The following is a 21,881-nucleotide window of genomic DNA, read 5'->3' on the forward strand; positions in this document are numbered from 1 at the left end:
AAACACATAAAAACAGAAGCTAACACCAAACTGCTAAACGCATAAAAACAGAAGCTAACACCAAACTGCTAAACGCATAAAAACAGAAGCTAACACCAAACTGCTAAACGCATAAAAACAAGCTAACACCAAACTGCTAAACGTATTAAACATTTTTGGAAGCGACTCTACTAAAGACATAAAATAAATAGCTGAAGCTAACACTAAACCGTTAAACGTATTAAGAAATTACTGGAAGCTAATGCTATACACTTAGAAGTTTAAAAAAAGATGTTTGCAAGCTAACACTGAACTGCTAACAAACTGTTATCATTTATCCATTTATCTCTTGATCTGCTTGGCTTCTTCTGATTTCTGTTTTTTATATATATTTGTTTTTCTACGCCTCTTTAGCTCCTTTTTCATGATTCTGTGTTATTTTGGTTTCCTTTCTCTCCTGTCATTCATCATGGTTTGTATCCTTCTGTTTTTTACCTTTCCGTCTCACCAAACACTCGGCTAATTGTTTTCTCCCTCCTGTCCTTAATATTTCCTCCTCCCTTCATCTTGAATTCCCCCACCTCATGCTTTCCATCCTTTTAATTGCATTTAGGATGCTGCCAGATACTGCGAGGTGTAATGTGCTGTCTGATTCCTCTCTAAGTGTTCTTAAATGATCACTATTTATTTATCAAGCCAAGCGTTGAGCGCTAATTAAGGAGAAATGCTTTGAACTGCTCGCTGTGTGTGATTGGCTGTTAAGCCTATGGAAGACGGAGGAAACGTCTTGCTGGAGTCAGTCCTGCTCTGAACGTTTGCTTCGTTTTTGGGTTGGTTGTTTACGTTATGGGATGAATCTACGAAGGTTTAATGAGGAAACGGACTAAAACTTTCAGATATTGTTGGACATCATTGACCAGAACTGAACCCAGATCCAGTTGAAACGGGTTTTTCTGTTCAGGTTTCCTTCTCAGCTCCAGTCATGGATGGATGGATGGATGGATGGATGGATGGACAGTTGGATGTTTACTTGATGCTAAGATGAAGAAGTGTTGCTGCTCTGTTCATTATTGATTATTGATTTTGGTTAATCTATTTGTATCCGACCTTCTGGACCAACAGGAAGTGATCCTGTCGGGTCTGAGCTCTCTGATTGGCCAACCAGCCTCAGCCAGAACCAATCAAATCCAATCTCCTAGTAACAAATAACTGGACATCTTAATAAACCCGCCTCGGCTTGTTGAGCTTCCCATCCGTCGTTCCGTTGCCACTGAAACCCGTTGCCGTTGCCGACTGGGTCCCAGCTGCTCATACAGACCATAATAACCAAGACGGATCACCAGAGAGCGAGGCGGAGACGCACGGCGGAGACGCACGGCGGAGACGCACGGCGGAGACGCGCCGCGGCGTGCACACAACCAATCGGACCGACACGCCATCGGATCGCGTGACGCACAAAAATAAACGCATGCAGATACGAACGAAGCCGTCCTCCATGATGGATGGCTGCCTGAGTCCGACACAAGCAGCGTTACCGCGGCGACCGCCTCCTCCACCCTCGCGCGGCGCTCACGTGTCATCAATTTCCAGCGTGAGAGACGCGAGGAAGGAGGGAGGTAGGAGGCAGGAAGGAGTCATTAATTACCAGGAAGTGCTGGCGAGGCAGCGGCGCACCTGTACGCCAGCTGACACACGCACACACACGCACACACACACACACACACACACACACACACACACACACACACACACACACACTCCTGAGGGAGTCGGACCCGTAGGCTGCTGCTGCTGCACGGAGAAAACCAGCCGAGACGAAGATGCTGTGGAGGTTTTCTGGTCAATAAAGGATTTTAATTCAGAAAAACTTTGAAAAAATGTGCAAAATGGAGAAATACTTTTATTCTGCCCACAGTGCGTAGCGCTAGCTTAGCTAACAGCTAACAGTCTCTCCAGTGAACACCAGGAGCGTCTTGTTGTCCTGATATTCACTGAACTGGACACTGTGAAACTGTAACATACAAAAGTAGCACCTTAAAGTTACAATTGTTAACGAACATTAACACAAATACATTAGCATTGATGCGCAACAAAAATATTAAAATTTCATTTTCATGAAAAAAAGATCTAACTTCACCAATTAGATGAATGTGCTTACATATTTTCAACCTTAAAATCACATTTTTCTTGATCTTGTTTCCTTTTGCTGTTGGACACTTTTCAAAATGGCTGCCATTGTTGAAATGGAAAATATGTTTGTACTAAAACCAGCAGTACTCGTCAGTGGTGAGCAAAGCTAACCAAAAAGTTAGTTTTCTAAACTGCTAAACACATAAGAAATCCACAGAAACTAACATTAAACATGAAATACGTAACTGAAGCTGATGCTACGCTGCTACATTTATTTAAAAATCAACAGTAGCTAATGCTAATCTTCTGAAAACAAAATACATAACTGAACCTAATGCTAAGCTTCTAAAGTTATCTAAAAAAAATACTGGAAGCTAATGCTAAATCACTTAAAACATAAAAAATGTTTTAAAGCTAACACTAAGCTGCTAAACACACAAAAAAATTACAGGACGCTAACGAACGAGAACCAATTTCAGCATTTCAACCCGACATTATCCGCTGTGTCCTCCTGTTTTTATAAAAAGAAACATTTCCATGTGGATGAATCCAGACTCTGAAATGTTCCAGTGAACGCTTCATTAGCCTCTAGCAGAACTCCACGTTTATGTTTGTGATGGTAGGACAGACATTTTTTTCCTAGGATTTTTCTAGCACAAATATTTGTAGTACATTTGAAAAGACAAAAATAACTTTCAGCAAAGTTATATGGGCTTGTATCAAACCAATAATTTCTTAAAATTGACAAAAAATATAAAAATGTATCTTATAATACAACATTAAGGCATTATTGATGTAAAAAAAGCTCCTTTATTTTGCTGATAAGCTACTTCTAAGTTAATTTTGTTCTATTTCAAGAAAATAGACAGAAAAGACACTTTGTAAGATTCAGTGTTTTTGCAGTGTCCTTCCTGTCTTTCTCGTTTTAAGGCCTATAACACCGATAACGGCCTCTGTCTCTCTGATTTCCCACCAGAATTGTTCTGGACTCAGCTTCCCCACATCATGATGCAGCCTCCACCGTGCTTACCCGTACTGACGTCGCGTTTTCAAACTGCTACTGCGACATTTACTTAATTCGCCAAGAAGCAAACAGTCCAGGTAACGAGATGCATTCGGGCCAGACGGCGTACTCCTGCCGCGGCGACCCCGTCTAGTTGCCGTGGAGACCTGGCTTGACGCTCGGGTTTTTCTGCAGGAGAAAAGAAAGAAAGGCGAGCACAATCACTGAGACCCTTTTTGTTTTAGTGGGAACCTCCTTTTAGCCCCGATGGCGGGCGCGCACCGAGCCCCACCGGGGCGGCGGGAACACTGCCTGACTGTGCGCCTTTGTGTCTGGCTGACTTTATTTAAGACAAGGGCCCTTTTGTTTTAGGGCCCCGGGGCTGAGGGCGGCCCTGTAATTGGCCTACTTAGGCCCTGCTTAGCATGAGAAAAGTCTGCGCTAACTTTTTTGTTTTCAGGCGGAACAGGTTCGCTGATGAGAATTCAGATCAGGAGGAGAGAGAAAGAGAAAACACCCTCCCTCCTCCGCGCCCGGAGTCTAAACACACTCCTCCGCCTAAAACACACCACACGCTAATTACTTAACGAGGAGCTGGGAAAAAAACATGTCAGAGGAGTCTATTTACGGGCGGAGGGAGAGGCGGCTTCTTCTTCACCTCCAACAAACTTTCTGCGCCACTTTGAATAAAAAAAGGAACCCCTCTCTCTGCCTGAATCGGCCCAGATGCCACTTGTTGCTGCAGAAATCACTGAACTTAATTAGCGGGACAATGTGTGTGTGTGTGTGTGTGTGTGTGTGCGCGCGTGCGTGTGTGAGAGAGAGGGAGAGAGAGAGGGAGAGCTATGAGGCGTAAACAGAGCCGCGGCTCAGAGTCGGGTCGGGTTGAGTCGGGAGGTGAACGTCATGGTTCTGCTGGTTCCAGGTAGGATCGGCCTGAAAAACACAGATCTGCGACGTTTCTGGGTTTATTTGGGTTTGTTTCCGGTCCAGATATTCACACACAAACCTGGAATTATACCAGGAGTACGGAGCTAGAATGGAGATTTAACCTGCAGTAAGTTTTTACTCAAAATATTTAATCCAGTTTATTTCAAAGTCTGTAACTAATTAAAATTAATTGAAAAATATACTGAAAATCTTATCAAGTACTTTTTGTTAGTACATTTGAAATAACACTTTTTTAAAGATTTTGCCAGTAGAACTATTACTTTTTACATCATTTTTAAGAAATTATTTACTGAAAACAAGCTCAAATTTCTTCTTGAGAAGAAATTTTCTTCTGAAATTTAGTTTTTTTTCCCTTATTTTAAGTGTATTAAGATATTTGCATTATAAACTAAAATAAAAATATTTGGTCAGATTTTGTGTTTTTGCAGTTTATTTACAAAATAAGGATTCATAAAAATTTATAAACTATTGAATAAAGTTCCAGGAAGTCCTGATCATTCATGGAGCTTCTTTAGAAATGTGGACGCTGACGTTAGCGTTAGCTGCTACCTGCTTACCATTCAGATGCTAATTTAAGCTATCGCAGCTTCACTGATAGGCTAACTTTTTTTAGCACTACTTGAACAGAACAATAGTCTTTTCCAGCCTCCAGTTGGATCGATTTTGAAGCAGAAATTAAAATCCAGTGGACCAGAGAAGACGTTTCCGTTGCTAGCGGCTGTAGTTGGTGCATCAGGTTTACAGGCTTACCAGAAACATACAAAAAATTATTTTTATGTTATTAAATAATCAAAACTAAAATTTCACAGTCCTGATCCTGGTATCTGATGGTATTATTTATGTTGATATACGTTGTAAATGTTTAGTTTTAAAAGCTACTTGCATATCCTGGAATGTATAGCAAACCCATTTGTCATTTAATTTGAAAATTAGTTCCAAGTCAGTGAGAACATTTTTCTGTCCAGATATTTTGGCTTGAGCCTGAAGACTCAGCAGTAACTCTAGGACACAGATCAATCAATCAATCAATCAATCAATCAATCAATCAATCAATCAATCTTATTAATAAATCAGATTATTTCATCAAGGCAGTTCTAAATGCTTCACATCATAAAAACATAAAGTAGATGTATGGAGAGGCAAAACAGTGTTGCAACTGCTACACAAGGTGGTGGTAGCATCATACTGTGGGTCCGTTGTTGCACAGTTTTAACTCTTTACTGTTTAAATCTATTTGTATTAAAAAAATATTTGACTTTTTACTGCCAACAGTGATTGCACAAAAAGCCTAAAAGTGGATATTAAGTGTCCAAATGAGCCAGTTATAACTCTAACCACTAGATGGTGACGAAGAGCTTCCAGTGAAATTATTACTGTGTGTAAAATATGCATCAATAGGCATTAATGGGATACAGCATGACTTTGTGATGGTTTGATGAAAAATTAGCTTTGCCCAAGTCTGGAAGAACATCCAAACTTTAAGAATGGTGTCCAAAATGTGGCGCGGGAGCCATTTAAAGACCTTGAAATGATTCTCACAGTGGTCCAAGTGATGCTAAGAGACATTTAACTGAAAAATATGGAGAGATGTTTGGATATAGTTGTGATTTCAATGTTTATAATGATAAATTCAACTTACCAGTTCTAGTTTTTGTTTTGTTGTGTTTTAGATAAATAAGTCAAAACTAGACGGATGCAGAATGTTTTTGTTTGTTCTGAATAAAAAACTTCATAATTCTGAATCAGAACCTGAGACGTTTGTTGCACCGATCTGAACGAGCAGAGAAACTGATTTGAGCTCATATTTCCATGTAAACCAACAATCATTTGTTGTGTTAAAAGTTTATATCTGATAATAAACACATCTGACTCATTGTGCTTGTGTATGGAATACCAAGCGTGCCAAAAATTTGAATGTAAAGTGTGTTATTAACAGGCAAACTGTCGTTTTCCAGGCTGAAAATCCTTGAATATGAGATTCCTAGTTTTAGTTTGTTGGTGTACAAGTTTAGTGAAGAGTTTGACTTGCAGATCTGAAATGTATTTAATTTTGAGCAGTTTTTTCTTTTATTATTTATAATTATTTAGCTAATTATCATTTTAAATTATCTAGTGCTAAATAATGCCAACATAATTAGCATAATGGTGCTAATGAGTGTGTTCCTGTGGTTCTGTTGTGTTTTCGGTCGGTTTAACGCCCCGCCCGCCTCTGCTGCCCCCTCCAGGCGGTTCTGGGCGGCGAGCTGGCGATGGGCAGCCCCAGCGCGGCGTCGCCCACCAAGCCAGCGGGTCAGTACTACCAGCACTACGGGTCCAACCCGCGTAGGAGAGCACTGCACATGGACGCCATGGGTGAGCAACAACGGAGGCTCCAGTTCCTTCAAAACTTTTTCTACATCAAAAACATTTTTTATGTTATTTTTCTTTGAAACATGAGAGGTTTTCAACTTGAGGTTCTCAGCCCCTATGTGGGACATGAGGTTTCTGATTAATGACACTTTTTTGTTTTATTTTTTTATTCTAAATTTTGTCTTTAAAGGCACATTAACTTGAATCCAACAGGTTGAAAATTAATCAAAGGAGACATAAAATAAAGTTTTTCAGTCAGAAATCTTAAAATTATGTTAAAAAATCAGCAATTTATAAAAAAACATAAAATAGGACTCGTATGATTATAAAATAAATATTATTTAGTTTTATAATGATAAAAACTGTTTTGTTTTGCTTTATTTAACAATCAGTGTTTAAATCGTTAGAATGTTTATTTTTTATTTATTATTAACTTAAAACTATTTTATATATCTACATAAAATCTTTAATTTTTTGCTTCGTTTTATTCAATTTATTGTTAACAGTCTAGTCAATGTTCATTTTTAATTGATTAAATGTTAATTACACATTAATTAAACAAGCATAGTTTTCATGTTAAGCTGCAGCTTAAATTGTGTTTTTATTTTTTTCCACTGAATGCTGAATATAAAACATATTTTTTGTTGAAGTGTGTCACCCTGGTTATTGTTAAAATATTTCGCCGTCCTCCACTCTGATTTAAATTTCTGCGGCCAATCGGTGAGCAGCGAACATCTGGCTGAAACGCAGACGAACCGCGTTTGGTCCGATCGCTTTAAAAACAGGACACAACGAAAACCTTGGGGGCTTTCAGCCTCAGACAACACACACACACACACACACACACACACACACACACACACACACACACACACACACACACACACTAGTAGAGGATGCAGCTAATTTTCCCATCACAGCCTCACCTTCTGAATTAATAGGAGCGTCTCCTTGAGAGAAACATTGAACTCTAATATAAATATTCCTGGAGCTGGCCTCTTTTTGTGCTGCTCTCTCCATTTTCTGCCTGTTTTTCTTGCTCTCTCTATTTCCTGCCTGTTTTTCTTGCTCTCTCCATTTTCTGCCTGTTTTTCTTGCTCTCTCTATTTCCTGCCTGTTTTGAGCTGCTCTCTCTATTTCCTGCCTGTTTTTCCTCTGAAGCGTCCTCCTCAGCGGCGCTCCTGTGGACAGGAAGTGGAATCGCCTCTTAAACTCACCTTTTGTTGTTTTTTTTCTCTTGCAGAAGTCCACACAAAAAAAGTGCGGAAGGTCCCTCCCGGCTTGCCGTCCTCAGTAAGTGATGCTGGTTTTTGGTGAATAAAAAGTGCTGATGTTTTCTTTCATTTGTGGGATTAAAGTATTGTCCCTGCTGGGCTTCCGTATGGACAAATGATGATGATGATTCTCTGGTTTTAAGGCGTTTTTGTTGTGCAGTTTGTTTATAAATAACGCAAACGTTTATTGTTGGAAAATGTTTCAGATGGTTCATTATAGTTTTTTATTAGGGTATATTTGTAGTTTTTTGCAATTTTAAGTTTCACAAGTTAAACCGATTATTTTTTCTTTTAAAGTAAAATATTTTAGTTTCTACATCTAACTTTTATACTTTTACAGTTTTCTCAAACAGTTTTAAAAGTTATTGAAGAAGTTTCTCTTTACATTATTTTTAGTTAATTTCTTCATTTTTGTGGCCAATATTGAAAAGTATTGATAGTTTTTGTAGTTTTTAGTTTACAACTTTTGCAGTGACTAATTTTTAAGCTTAAATATTTCTACAGATTTTTTTGTATGTACTTTTATTTAAACGGTTTAACATTTTTTACTGGTCTGTTTGTGTTTAGATTTTACGCTTTTTAAAAACTTTTAAAAGTTTTTGAAGAGTTTCGTTTTTTAATCGTTTAACTTCAATTTTTAATTTTTACGCTCAGTATTTTTCGCGCTTCTCATTAAAGTTTTTTTTAATAGATTTTATTGTTTTAATGTTTTTGACAGTCAATAATTTTCAAGTATTTTAACGTTCTTTTATTGTTTTACAGATTTTACCATTTTAATAGCTTCCAGTTATAACGATTGTTATATTTATTATATTTTTAGTTATTTAGAAGTTTATTTCACTTATTGAATTAGTTTTACAGTCAAAAGTCGTCAACTTTTAAAGCTATTTTAATTTAATTTTAGTTTTTGCATTTAGTTAATGTTTTATATTTAGTTGACCCGTCTTTTCTCAGTTCTGATTCTTTAACTGTTCTTCCAGTTGTATTTCGGGGAGCGTTATGTTTGAGTCGTTTTGAATCGGACCCCAGAGCGTCTCTGTTTGCGTTTAAACATCGATGCTGCTGCAGCATCTGGGCTCCTTGTTTGCTGCTGCCTGGTTTTAGATTTGAACCATTTCTTTAACATCTCAGCGTTTGTCTTGAAGTCAGTTTTCCTGCCTGTTGGTTCGGTCGCTGCTCGGCTTTTTGCTCGTTAAAAACTCGTTAACGACGGCTGAATATGCAGCGTGGCGGCGGGAGTCCGATTTGTCCTTCCTTCCTTCGGCGGAGGAAAGAGCGAAGGCAGGAGAGGGAGGACAGGAAGAGGAGATGAGTGTGATCTGTAGAGGTCGGTTCCTCCGTCAGTAAATCCTGAAGGAAGCGTTTCTGCTGTTTCCACCTGCAAACTGCAGTTTCGCTGGACGATCTGTGGCCTCTGCATGTGCAGGAACGCTGCGTCTTTTCTTCCTGGTTCTGGTTCTGCAGCCTCTTCCTCCATTAGACGTTCCTGGTAGCGAACAGTTTGGTTGTCGACGGCGTTCTGGATCGGTCCGGGCCGTCGTCGCCCAGCTTCCCGCCGGTTTGCTGTGCAGAGGAGCAGAAAATGAAGCCGAAGCTTTGCAGGGTTTTAGTTGGTTCTGTGGAGCCTCCGGTTCTGGTTTCATAGTCACTGCTCTGTTTTCTGCGATTTCTCTTTCAAGAAGAAGAAGAAGAAGAAGAGCTGCTAACTTTCTGAGCACCAAACCACTAAAACACAAACATCCAGAAACAACCAGGATCTGCTGTTGTTTCTGGAAAATATACAAACTTTGTGACTTTCTGTTGAGTTAATTCATCAAAACTCGACTTTGAAATGCCGATTATATCTGTTTATGAAACTGATGAAATACTGGAGGGACAGAATAAACATCTGATATTTAGCTGATATTATCCCATAATATTCACCAGCAGGGGGCGTCATGAGCTAAAAATGTAGCTACGCTAACTCTAATCATAAGTATTGATTCTGCTAACACTGAAATGCTAAATCAAAACGATAGTTATTTGACGCTAGCGCTACAGCAATATAGCAGCTTGGTATTTAGTGGAAGCTAACGCTAAGTGCTGTATTAGCATGGTATTTAGTGGAAGCTAACGCTAAGTGCTGTATTAGCATGTTATTAGCTATTCAGCTCAAAAGCTGCATTTCTGAGTCTTTGTGTTTTTGCCTCCAGTCTGCAGTGAATCTCACCGCGTAGATCTGTGTAAGCTAACAATAATTTGAGGTTTTAAGTGTTTATATATCACACTCTGTTGCTAAGTTTGACATGTTCTCCTGGTTCTGGGGATGGAGAGCAGAACCAGAACCAGAATGCCTGGGAGGTCTGGAAGGTTGCTATGACAACAGATCTGGCATTGTACTGTACTCATTGTTAGCATGGCTGTATATCTATAATTAGGAAGTAAATATATTTACTGTTATCTACTATTGCAACTTATTGTTAGCAATATGATATACTCACTGTTAGCAATTTAGTATAGTTACCATAAGCTACCTAGCATGCTTACCTTTTGCTACCAGTCAAACTAAATGCTAGCAATACATTATATTCACTGTTGGCAATCTATTGCAGTAACTTTTAGCTACATCACTACCTGTAGTAATGTTTGTAGCTAGCAAGTAAGCTAACTGTTAGCTACCAGCTATACTAATTGAAAGTAGTAGTAGCATATTCCCTGTTAGCAGTCTAATATGTTGCCATTAGCTATTAAATATGCTAACTGTTAGCTACTAACTGTACGAACTGTGTTGTGTATTGTTTACTCGCTAACAGTAACTCTGGTAGAGTTACTGTTAGCATCAACGGTGCTAACTGTTAGCAGTTGTTGGAGTTGAAGTAAAAAAATGTTGGACTTTATTCTTATTAAATGGTGATTTAAGTTATTTGTTGTGCTTTAGGTCCAACTCCGTTTCCTTTCAGCCTCTTTCTCATGTTTTAGTGACTCTTTGGCGCCGTTCCTCTATTTTAACATGAGAAAAATTGACATATTGTGTTGATTTCTTCATCTAATATTTTAGCTTTAGTCGTATTTTGAACGATTATATTTGGCTTGTAGGTATTTATTGTAGATTTGATGGGTTTGAACCAGATGTAGCTGCAGACAGGAGCGTATTAATCGTGTGATTTTTCGGTTTCTCTGATATTTGACATCCTGAACGCTGCAGAACTTTACAGCCTCGTGTTCTTATTGTTTTATGGGTTAGGTAACGTTTCCTTTGTGCTGAAACCCTCCCCCTCTGCTTTCAGGCGCATTAAGAGAATAGGAACAGACATTTTCTCTGCACATCTTTTCCATTTGCATGATTACACACAAGTGTTATTTAAGTTGTTTTCCTCATTGTTGTGTTGCCCTCCCATATGCTCCATTTAAGGGGAAAACTCTTGTCTGTTTTCTCTCATCTCTGTTTCACATCAACCGCAGACAAAATGGCTCTTTTTCTTTTAATTAATTCATTTCTGTCTCTCTTTTTCTCCCCGTCTCCCTGCGCTGCAAGTTTGTTATTGTTGTTTCTCAAATTTAGTTTGCTGAGCTGATGATTTACTTTGAGAAACAATTAAACGTCACTTGAGAGGAGAGCGTGGGACGTCTTTGTAATCAAAAGAAAATTAGGCATCAGTTGCTAACATTAGCAGGTTGCAGAGTGTTTCTTTGTTTTGTTTTTTTCCTTTAGATATCATTGTTTTGGTTAATTTGTTGTCCGCGCTGATAAAGTCTGCAGCTCTTCCTCTGAGCTTTGCTAATGTCGCCTGAACGACGGAGGAAATCCAGATAAATATATCGGAGAAAATGAACCGTAAAAATGAAGCCATTAAAGAGAAAACAGATCAACTGATTAACGGCATCAGGTGGCCTCCAACTGTTCCTTCATTTATTCATGTGTTGCTTTTTTGCTACAGTAATAATGTAGAATCACTGCAGGTTTTTATAAAACATGACGTTCATGAACAGAAACATAATTCAGAAAATTCAGTTTATCTTTATTTTTGTTGATTTTTAATCAGTCATAAACACAAAGAACAAAAAATATAATCCACATGAAAAAAAGAGAAATTAAATTCCTCCTGCACTTTACGTCCAAAATCAGGAAAATAAATTAAATTACATTTAAAAAACACTGAAGTGATTTTTGTCTCATTTGTTTTCTTATCTTATTATTTTTTCACAAAATTAAACTTTTTGTCATTCTATCCAAAAGCAATGAATCAGAAGTGCTTACAGACCAAATAAATGTAAAACAATAATAATGAAAGATTAAAATAAAATCAAGCAGTTGATTTTTGTCTGATTTTCTGCATTAGAATAAATTTTATTTAGTTTCCACATTCATTGAACAAATTTATTCTGTTAATAAGAAAAAGATTTGAGTCCGTTTCTATTAAAACACTTAACTATGTTTATTATTTATTAGTTTAGTCAGGAAGAGCAAAGTCGGTTTTTCAGTAAAATTCTGCTTGTTATAAAGGTTTGGCTATAAAAAAAAAACTAATCCTTTGTGACGTAAGTAATGTTTTGTGTTGCAAGTAAAATAATTTTTCAGACATTAAAGTTATTACTTTAATCAGGGTAAAGGGGTTAAAAATGAAAAGTTTGCTTGAGTTGCATTTGGGGGCCGAACAAAATGACTCTGAGGGCCACAAACGGCCCACGCGCCTCAGTTTGAACATTAATAGTTCTTGAGTAAAATTAGTTGTTTTTTTGTATTAAATGAATGAGTTTTAATCTCAGCAGGTTGTGAACTCTGGACTCTTTTTGTTTCCTTTCTGTCCTGGAGGAAACGTTTCCGTCTGACCAGAGCCTCGTCCTCAGCCCGTCTCTGAGCGGCTACTTCCTGCCTCGGCGGCCGGCGCCCCCTCCCTCCGCGCCTCAGATGTGGTTTTGTTTAAAGTTGACAGCGTTAATTAAATTAAGCCGGGTCTTGCAGAAGGCGCAGTAGGAGAGCCGGCGGTCCCCGGTGGGCCGTGGGCGGATCAGGACCGGGGGCAGAGCTGCGGTTCGGTGAGCCACACTGCCCCCTGCAGGCCGCCCCTGGAACAGCAGATGAGTCTGAAGAGACGTTTCCAGTCTGAGCTGCAGTTTGGGTTTTCCTCCCAGCGGAGCCGCGTGGATCTCAGGTCCGTTCCTCCACTGCGGGCAGAAACAGGAAGAGGAATTTAGAGCAGCTTATTGTTGTCTGAATCGTCTGGCATCCTGTTATTTCTGCCCGACGGCCTGAACGATTTCAGTCAGGTTAATGCTGCTGCACAGAGAAATGCTTTAAAATAAGACCGATGGGCAGAAACAGCTACATTTATTACAGTATGAGTTTGGAAAAAAATACTAATAGACAAAAATATGGCATGATTTTAAATAAAATAATGTAAAACAATAATTTTATTGATTTAATAAAATAATAATTGCAGTTTAAAAGTAAAAATACAATTTATAATGAATTAATTGTTAACATTTAATTCTAACCCTTTTTTAACATTTAATAAAATATTAAATAAAATATTTATTTTCATATTTCATTTTATTAAAATAATTCTAGTATAGAAGTAAAAATTCATACAATTAATTTAGGATAAATTCTTCAAAATTAATTGTAATTATTTGATATAATTCTCTTATGCAAATGTTAAAAATAAAATAATTTGATCATAAAATAATGATTAGAATTTAAAAGTAAAATGCTTACAGATAATATATTAAATTCTAACTGAAATACTAACTTTTACATTTCCAATATTTTATAAATGACTTTAAAATCAAAATTCTGATTAAAATCTTATAATTAAAAAGCTGAAACTGCTCATTTTGACAAATTAAAAGTCTAAAAATATGTTATGTATATTAGTGACTATAACAACCAAAACATTACAAGTTTAAAACATTAGAATTAATAATTTTGACTCACAACATGACAAATAAAAATAAACGCATTTTTAATTTTGACTCCTTTTCCAATCAAATCTAAAATAAACCCAGCAGCTTTCTCCTGGACCCGCTCTGTCCGCTGCGGGTTCCTTCCTGACCTCGGAGAGTGAAGTGGTGCTGAAAACGACGCATGTCTGCGTGTTAGCATGCAGCTCAAATTAGCAGCGCCGCAGCCGGCCGTGGCATGGGAAGAGAGGAGCGGACAGGAACCGCTCCCTGCAGAACAAACATTACTGCACATATTTAACATTAATTATTGTGTGTCTCTCATACATGTGAATTAGGTTCTCTGGGTTCTGCTGATTCCTCAGCAGGTTTAAATCAAATGTTTTCAGCAGATTTCTGATTTCAGACAAACTTGGATTTGGTGTGAGAGCTGCGGCCGTGTTAGTGTTTATACAGAAGAACCCCAAAGAGAGTTCAGCCAGGAATGACCTCATGCTTCACACACACACACACACACACACACACACACACACACACACACACACACACACACACACACACACACACGCTGCCGGACAGCTGTGTTCTCTGTCTTCTCTGAGTCATTTCTCATAAAAAGCTCCTGAAATTCATCTGAAACATGAAAACTCATGTTGGTCCTTTAACAGGTGAAGGAAGCAGCAGAAATGATGAAGAAATGTCGGAAACGTTTCCGCAGATTCACGCGCCGTTCGCTCGTGTTCGGCGCTCTGCGGTTTTCTTGGCTTCATCCCCAAAATGTCCCACACTGCTACGCCACAGCCGCCATTTTGTGTCAGATGGGAAGCTGGCTAATTGAATTACAAGGCATCCGTTTGTGTGTGTTGGGGTGAATGATTTCTGTATGTGTGCTCTCTCTCTGCAGAGCCTGTTTTCATAAAAGTTGGTTTTAGCACAGAACCGGACATGAATTCATCTTACAGTGCTTTAGTTATATTCTCAATATGAATTTAATTAATGTTCTGATTTTATATAGTTTCTGCTAAATTTGCTCTGTTATGTCACAGTTTTGTTTTCTAGCTCTAATTCTGACTTATGGCATTCATCTTTGGCGATATCACGTTAACTTTGCTAATGTCTTGGGCCATGCTAGCTGAATCTGAGCTGTTTGTTAGCTTAGCAAATCTTTGTAATGTTCTCTCGCTCTAAAATGTTGTGTTGGTCTGATGCTGTAATGGTTGTTATGGTTACAACTTGTTACCAAACATTTATCAAACCGCAGTTTGACCTGAATGGTGCTATATTTTAACATTTTGTTCTGGCTATGTCTTGTTAGCTTTTGTGCTATGTTAGCTGAAATTGTTTGAAACAACAATTATTTCTGTTCCAAATTATGTTACATAATATCTACAGATAAATTAGGATGTTATCTGTAAAACCTGAGTGCTGTGGTTTTGCTAACTCTGTGGTTTGGTTTATATTATGCTAGCTTTGCTAATGCTAGGCTAACTTTTGGACCATGTTAGCTAAACCTGAGTGTCCTGTGTTAGCTTAGTAAAGAATTATGTGATATTTTATCCCTAAAATGTTTTGTTGGACTAACAAAGTGATGACTAACTTTTGCGCTTTGGTGAGTAAAACAATTTGAATCTGCAGTTAGCATAGCATAGCTCATGCCGCTCTTTGTGTTTGTATTAGTCCAGATAGACCCAAACTAGTCTGGATTTACTTTCTATCAGCCTGTGAATATTAAATAGATTGTATTTTGTATAAAAATCGTACAAACTGTCGAGTTTGGTGTGCAGAAAAGCCTCCTAATGACATTTTAGTTTGTTTTTCAGGCATTGGTTCATCTCTAATTTAGTTGTCTGGTTGTTGTGTGTTTGGTCCCACACATTAGCTGATGCTAAGCTAACATGGTGTTAGCTTAGCATCAAAGTGCTAAGCTAGCAAGAAATCTAGATGAAGAGTCAACACTCAGAATTTACTAATCATGAATTGTACACTTAAAACATTGTTATTATTGTGTTGGAAATCACCAATAGAACAAATAAAAACATCCATTCATCTTCGTCCTGCTAAAATAAATAAAATAACATTTTACCAACATGTTATCTAATAAACTAAATCCCAAAGAGACGTCGGCTCTTCTTCTAGGATTAGCTTTAATTATTTCTTTGGCTGTAAGTTGGAGTCTCCATTGCTCTGTATGGATCAGCAGCTCTGACCAAATGATGTATTTATGTTTTTAATTGAATATTTCTGTGTTTTATTATCATTAGTCACTCCACCAGTGTTCCTGTAACGTGTCTTCTTGCTAAACTACAGCAGTCCTTCGTAATCACCACATTTTCCTGTCAGTTCTTGATCCCAACACCTGATCTTTACAGCTAAATAATAAAAACAGATTACGGTTTATCCCTTACCACGGCTCTAAACGCCTTTTCCCAATGAAATGACCTCAGTAATTCTCGCTGCCTTCTTGTCCTTGTGAGGACATTCGGGTTTTACAAGGACCTCTGTTGCGCACACATTGTCAGTTCTTGCTGCAGATGTGAACGCTCCCGGATGCATTCCTGAGCCGAAGTATTTGGCCGCAGCCAACAGGCGGCTTTGAGCGGCGCTCTGATTCGCTCCAAGGCTGTGATGGAAATCACATGTTGTCAAACACACATTTCACTGACGCGCACACACTCCGCGCAAGAATCAATGACATAAAAAACGGCTTCAAGCCGTGGATGTTTTGTTGGAAAGTTCTCAGTTGTCGTCCTCAGTGGCACCAAAATGCCAAACTCGTCGGGTTTTTGGGTGTTTTTGATTTATTTTTAGCGTCTTCATGGGAATAAGAAGTTACATTATCTTCATTTTTCAAGCTTTTTTTGTCATTTGAACCACATAAGGGTGAAATATGACTTTGTTTCTGCTGCTTTGTGCTTTATAGGAGTTTCTGAAAAATAATGGCTGATAGTCCAGTAGGTTTGGTTCTAGTGGAACCAGAACTCCATCATCTGCTCCTCCTCCAGCTGCTGCGGTTCTGAGTCAACCAATCTGTTCCCCTCTTGGCCTGTGGGGGCGCTGCACCAAGAACCACTGAAGGAAACGACACAAAAACCTCTGAAGACACTGAGAGCAACTTCCTTCTTCACCAGATGGAAACAAGATGGAGGCGTCAGATTTTAGCGGTTGGAGGATTTTTATTTTGTCTCTCCCGCTAGCGCTAGGCTAATGTTAGGCTAACAACAGGCTAACGCTAGTGTTTGTTATACTTTCCAAGAATGCCCTGCCCTATAGTCCACTTTCTGCTTTTGGAGCGGTCTCTGGTCCGTTTCCCATTCACATATAGATTTGAATCGAACCAGAAGTCACTTCCAGATTAGTGAAGTGACCTCACACCAAACGAACCGGACTTTCTAGACAAACAGACTGGAGTCGGGTTAAAGCGGACTGAACAGGGCTGGATGGGATGCACCTTAACTGTCCTGCAGGCTGTAAAAGGGAACATTTAAAGTTCTGTCCATTGGCTGTAGGTCGGTGTCTTCAGCAGTCATTGGTGAGACTGAAGTGGATTGGCAACGTCCATTCGAGGTTTCTGACAGAAATCTCAGTAGCTGAAATCAAAGAAAGTCTATAGAGAAATAAAGCAAAGAAAGCATGAAGTACTCTGCCTCTTGCCTCCAAACCTGTTTGTGGAGTTCATGGACAGGATCTGCTATCAGAGAGGAAAGTGTCTGGTTTGAAACCCTCAAGGTCTCGTCTTTGTCCTCTGCAGATGTTCTTGATCTATTGGTGTCTTCAAGAAGTAAGGTTCTTTCTGGCCATGAGATTTCTCACTTCACAAGAACCCAAGTTTTGGGAAGTCCTCATAAATCCTCCATACAGCAATTTCTGAATATTTGTTGGTCGTAGCAGAACAAAAATTATACAAGTGGCTGAAATGAGCCACTGGAGAGTGTCGCTAGGCAGAGGGAGGAATGGCTTTCCCTCTTGGATCTGTGGCTCCTGTGACCCAGTCTTGGGTTGGAGGACATGGATGGATGGATGGATGGATGGATGGATGGATGGATGGATGGATGGACTATTAGCTGGTTCATGAACAAAGGCTGATTCATTTTCTTCTGCTTGGCGCTACATGTCAGTTTGGCTGTGGTTCCTTTTTCCTTCAGGCAATGAGGTGACGATCTGGCCAAATGACCACAACTGTTTCCACAAATAATGCCGGGAAAAGTCAAAGTCCTCTGTTTGGCCAGAGAGAGGAACCAGGATGGTTTTAGCTTTGCATGGTAGGCTGTTAGCATCCACTGAGCTGAACTTCAAAGGATGGCTGAAGCTAAATAAAATGTCTTTAGTTGAGCTAGAACATGGTAACACACTTCCACAAACTTTACAGCTGATATGTTTAACTATATTTAAAACCAGATGAAAAGTCTGGGCTTGGCAGCCTGACTTTTCCTCCTGTTAAAACTTTATTGTACCCACTGCTGCCAAGTTCCACTTCCTCAGAGGGAAGTGTTGTTTTTCCTTTATTCAACAGATGAAAAGCCAAAGTTATGGTATAATCGTGGATAATTGAAACTGGAAGGATGTATGGATTCATAACTGACCCTTTCCTAAAACTGTTATGTGGATAGTTTGATGTTTTAATGACGTTGTGTAAAAATAGGTTTTGATTTATATCTAGGATGTTTTATGAAGATTTAGTTAAAGGGATAATTCAGGTTGACATGTTTTCATGAATCAGTATTTTACCTGTAGCATTGTTATAACCTCAAGAAAGATACAGAAAAATGACATTATGCTTTATGAAAACAGTGTTTTCAAACCAATGGTGAGCTGGAATTGGAGTATATAATATTTACCTTAATTATTTAGTCAGATGGCTGTTTAAAACAAAATAATTTTTCTGTTTTTATAAACTAAGATGAAATAGTCTTAGTTTATAAATATAGAAAAATTCCTTCATGTTCCTGATTGTTTTTCCTGTCATGTATTATTTTGAGGTTAATAGACGTTAGCTTGCTGAACTGACTTGTAGCTAGCAGGCTAACACCTAAAAGCTAGCTAGGTACCTACTTGTTGACACCAATAGCAGTTTGCTTGCTGCACTTCCTTTTAGTTAGCTGCTGGCTAACAAGTAAAAGCTAACTAACTAATTGTTGACATAAATAGAAGTTAGCCTACTGCATTACCTTTTAGCTACAAGGGTAAGTAGTGAAAGCTAATTAGCTAATTGTTGAGATTAATAGAAGTTAGCTCGCTGCACCAACTTTTAGCTACCTGGCTAACTAGTTAAAGCTAGCTAACTAATTGTTTACATTAAAAGCAGTTAGCTAACTCCATTCTAGCTAGCAGAACACGGAGCATCTGAACGTAGCCTTTGTCAGCTTAAACGTTGAAACGTTTTCTAAGTGGTGATGATTAAAGTGAACATTATCAGAGGCTAGCTGTTAAATTTACAGCCTTAAAGTGTAATCCACCAAGCAGTGGGTGACGTTACAGTGACTTCAGACAAAAACAAAGTTTGCTTTCATACCAAGCAGTAACACCTCCTCCTCTTCTTCTCCTCACACTCCAAGTTTTTTTTTTTTGCACTTTTAAACTTTTTGCTAACCCCCCGCCAAGAGTTTCCCTTCAATTTGTTTCCTTTCTCGAAATGTTCCGTTTGTTAGGTTGAACAGAAAATCACAGAAAAATCACCATAAGGGCTGCTTTGCATTTTTAATTAAGAAACTAACATATGAATATATTTGCATATTATTGAGTTGCAGATTAAATCACGCATACATAATTAGCGTGCAGCAGCGCTCCTCTCCTCTTTGCCTGCTCTGTGCTTACCGGGTTTTTTTATTATTTTTTGGCAAGCTGCGGTTCTGATGGATGCCAGACACACAAAAACACAGACACACCGTCTCCTGACACTCGCATGAGAAACACTCGAACAAAACCTCTCCAAACACTCTGTGATCTCTGTCACCCCTTCGCTGTCAGTCTGAGAAATTAGCGTCTGATTTCCTCCGTCAGAATCGAGGCCATGTCAGATTTCTGATTACGCCAGAAAATCAAGACTTTTTTCTTTAAAGTAAATAATTGACTTGAGGTCTTTAAACAGTTTATTAACTGTAAAATAATAATAATTAGGTCAGAACTGATGGAGTTCAGTGGAAAACTGTTATTAGCAGATTTCCTACATTGTGTCTCCAAGAAAAGTAAAACTTTTTACTGAATTTCTTAATTTTTGTCAGATATTTCTCTCCCTATCCAGTTGTTAGATTTTATTTGAACATAAGGCCTTTTTTCCTCTTCATTTGCATATTTTCTACAAATCACCCAAGCAAAGACACTAAAAAACTCTTATATAGAAAGTCTAAAATCTAATCTGTTAAAGTTAGAAAACATGTTTTTTATTTTATTTTTTGTGGTTCAAATGCTGAGAAAGTTTTAAAAATTCTCTCTTGTTTCAAAAAGTAGAATAAATTATTCATAAATCAAGAATATTTCTTTTTCAATAATATTCTGGAAAGATATGACAAACTTTTTTCTGCTGAAATTTTTTTAATTATTTTTACAAATAAAGGAAAGTAAATTAGTGCTTTTAATTTTCTCCAGAAAAAAAGTGAATTTAAATCTAAATAAAAATTTAACTCAACCCCGGTAGCAGATTAGCAGAAGTGTTCCCAACGGAAATAAATACATTAATTTGCATTAAAGAACTTCAAATATAGTCTATAATCCTTAAAAACCCCGAGATAACCTTTTGATTTAGCGCAGAATGATAAGTGACTAATTAAATATCAATCATTAGGGATTGACTGGACATGCAAACAAGCAGAAATTAAACTTCTTTGTGGGGATTTTTTAAATTTTTGGGGGGGTTTTTGCGCCCTGGTTTGCGTGTCGCCCTAGGCAGAAGGCCATATAACCAAAATAAAACCTGATCCATGGATCTGTGTCCTGCTCAGCCATTCAGGACGAAATAAATGTGTCATAAAAAGTTAAATTTCAGTGTTTTTGCTCCATATTAAGTAAAGTTCAGATTAAAACGCAGATGTCAGATATAAAAACTGAAATAAGGAACTCTGAAAGTGCTAATGTCCCTCGAGTTTTATTAATTTCTTAGATTTTTACACATGGATTCAATCAAAGGAAGACACCCAGTCCAGTTTTAAAGTACTTTGTGAAAGTAATTTTATTTATGTTTCACCTGAAAAGATCAAGGTAATGAAAAACCAGCTCTGCTTTGAATCCAGAGTCAGTGAAACGTTGCAGCGCCGCGTCCAGAAGTCCCTGTTTGTTCCAAACCTTCATCGGTATCAAAAATATCCTTACTGTGTGCAATCAGAGAAGATAAACTGTGCAGATTCGCTTCCTTTCTTGTTTTTCTGCTTAGTTGCACTCAGCAGTGATTCATTGGGAGCGCTGGCTGTCACGTTTATGTAATGGGAACCGTGTCGCAGAACCAGGTGCTGCTACACCTGATCCCTGTTTATTATCACTTATGCTGCAGCATGAAAAGCCACCGGGGATTTCCTCCTCACCGTTTGGGTCAGTACAGTACTGGACATAGCAGCCGATCAGCTGAACCGCGGCGAAACGTCGGGCAGAACGCAGCGGGGCGGACAGGCAGTCAGGCCTGGCCTCAGCCTGCTCCGTCTATGGCTGGACGGTTTATCATCTTCCTGGGATGTTTAATCCAGATAAATGATCTGTCCTGGTGTGAACTCAGTGTTCATACCAGCAACCACCAGTTTGGTTCGTTCACCGTTAACTGACCAGTAGAACCGTTGGCCTTTGACCCGTTTCCCGATAAATTTAAACTCAAACAGCTTTCAACAGATTTAAACTGACTCATTTATTTTGATTTAGGAGCCAAAAACCCTGTCAGACTCCGTCCGTTAATTTAATCTTGTGTTTATCTTCAATTACACCAACCAACCAACCATTAATCCAACCAACCAACCAACCAACCAACCAACCAACCAACCAACCAACCAACCAATCAACCATTAATCCAACCAACCAACCAACCATTAATCCATCCAACCAACCAACCATTAATCCAACCAACTAACCAACCAACCAATCAACCAATCAACCAACCAACCATTAATCCAACCAACCAACCAACCAACCAACCAACCATTAATCCAACCAACCAACCAACCAACCATTAATCCAACCAACCAACCATTAATCCAACCAACCAACCAACCAACAAACCAACCAACCATTAATCCAATCACCCAACCAACCAACCAACCAACCAACCAACCATTAATCCATCCAACCAACCAACCAACCAACCAACCAACCAACCATTAATCCATCCAACCAACCAACCA

At 38.5% G+C, this 21,881-nt stretch overlaps 1 protein-coding gene across 5 annotated transcripts in view; it reads left to right on the top strand.

The window, feature by feature from the left end:
* The window catches only part of tcf4 (transcription factor 4), a 172,807-nt gene that overhangs the window by 71,790 nt on the left and 79,136 nt on the right, over window positions 1–21,881 (top strand). For 3 of the 5 annotated variants that reach the window (XM_015045447.1, XM_015045449.1, XM_015045448.1), the window contains exons 5-6: window positions 6,289–6,415; window positions 7,656–7,705. In XM_015045447.1, coding sequence (XP_014900933.1) covers window positions 6,289–6,415; window positions 7,656–7,705 — 177 coding nt within the window. Of the gene's footprint in view, window positions 1–4,017; window positions 4,038–4,146; window positions 4,170–6,288; window positions 6,416–7,655; window positions 7,706–21,881 lie in introns of those variants that run through there. The other 2 variants (XM_015045450.1, XM_015045452.1) reach the window with 2 other exon arrangements.

This window comes from Poecilia latipinna, unplaced genomic scaffold (assembly GCF_001443285.1).
Source record: "Poecilia latipinna isolate Pla-1442-1.1 unplaced genomic scaffold, P_latipinna-1.0 Scaffold727, whole genome shotgun sequence".
Taxonomy (NCBI): Eukaryota; Metazoa; Chordata; class Actinopteri; order Cyprinodontiformes; family Poeciliidae; genus Poecilia; species Poecilia latipinna.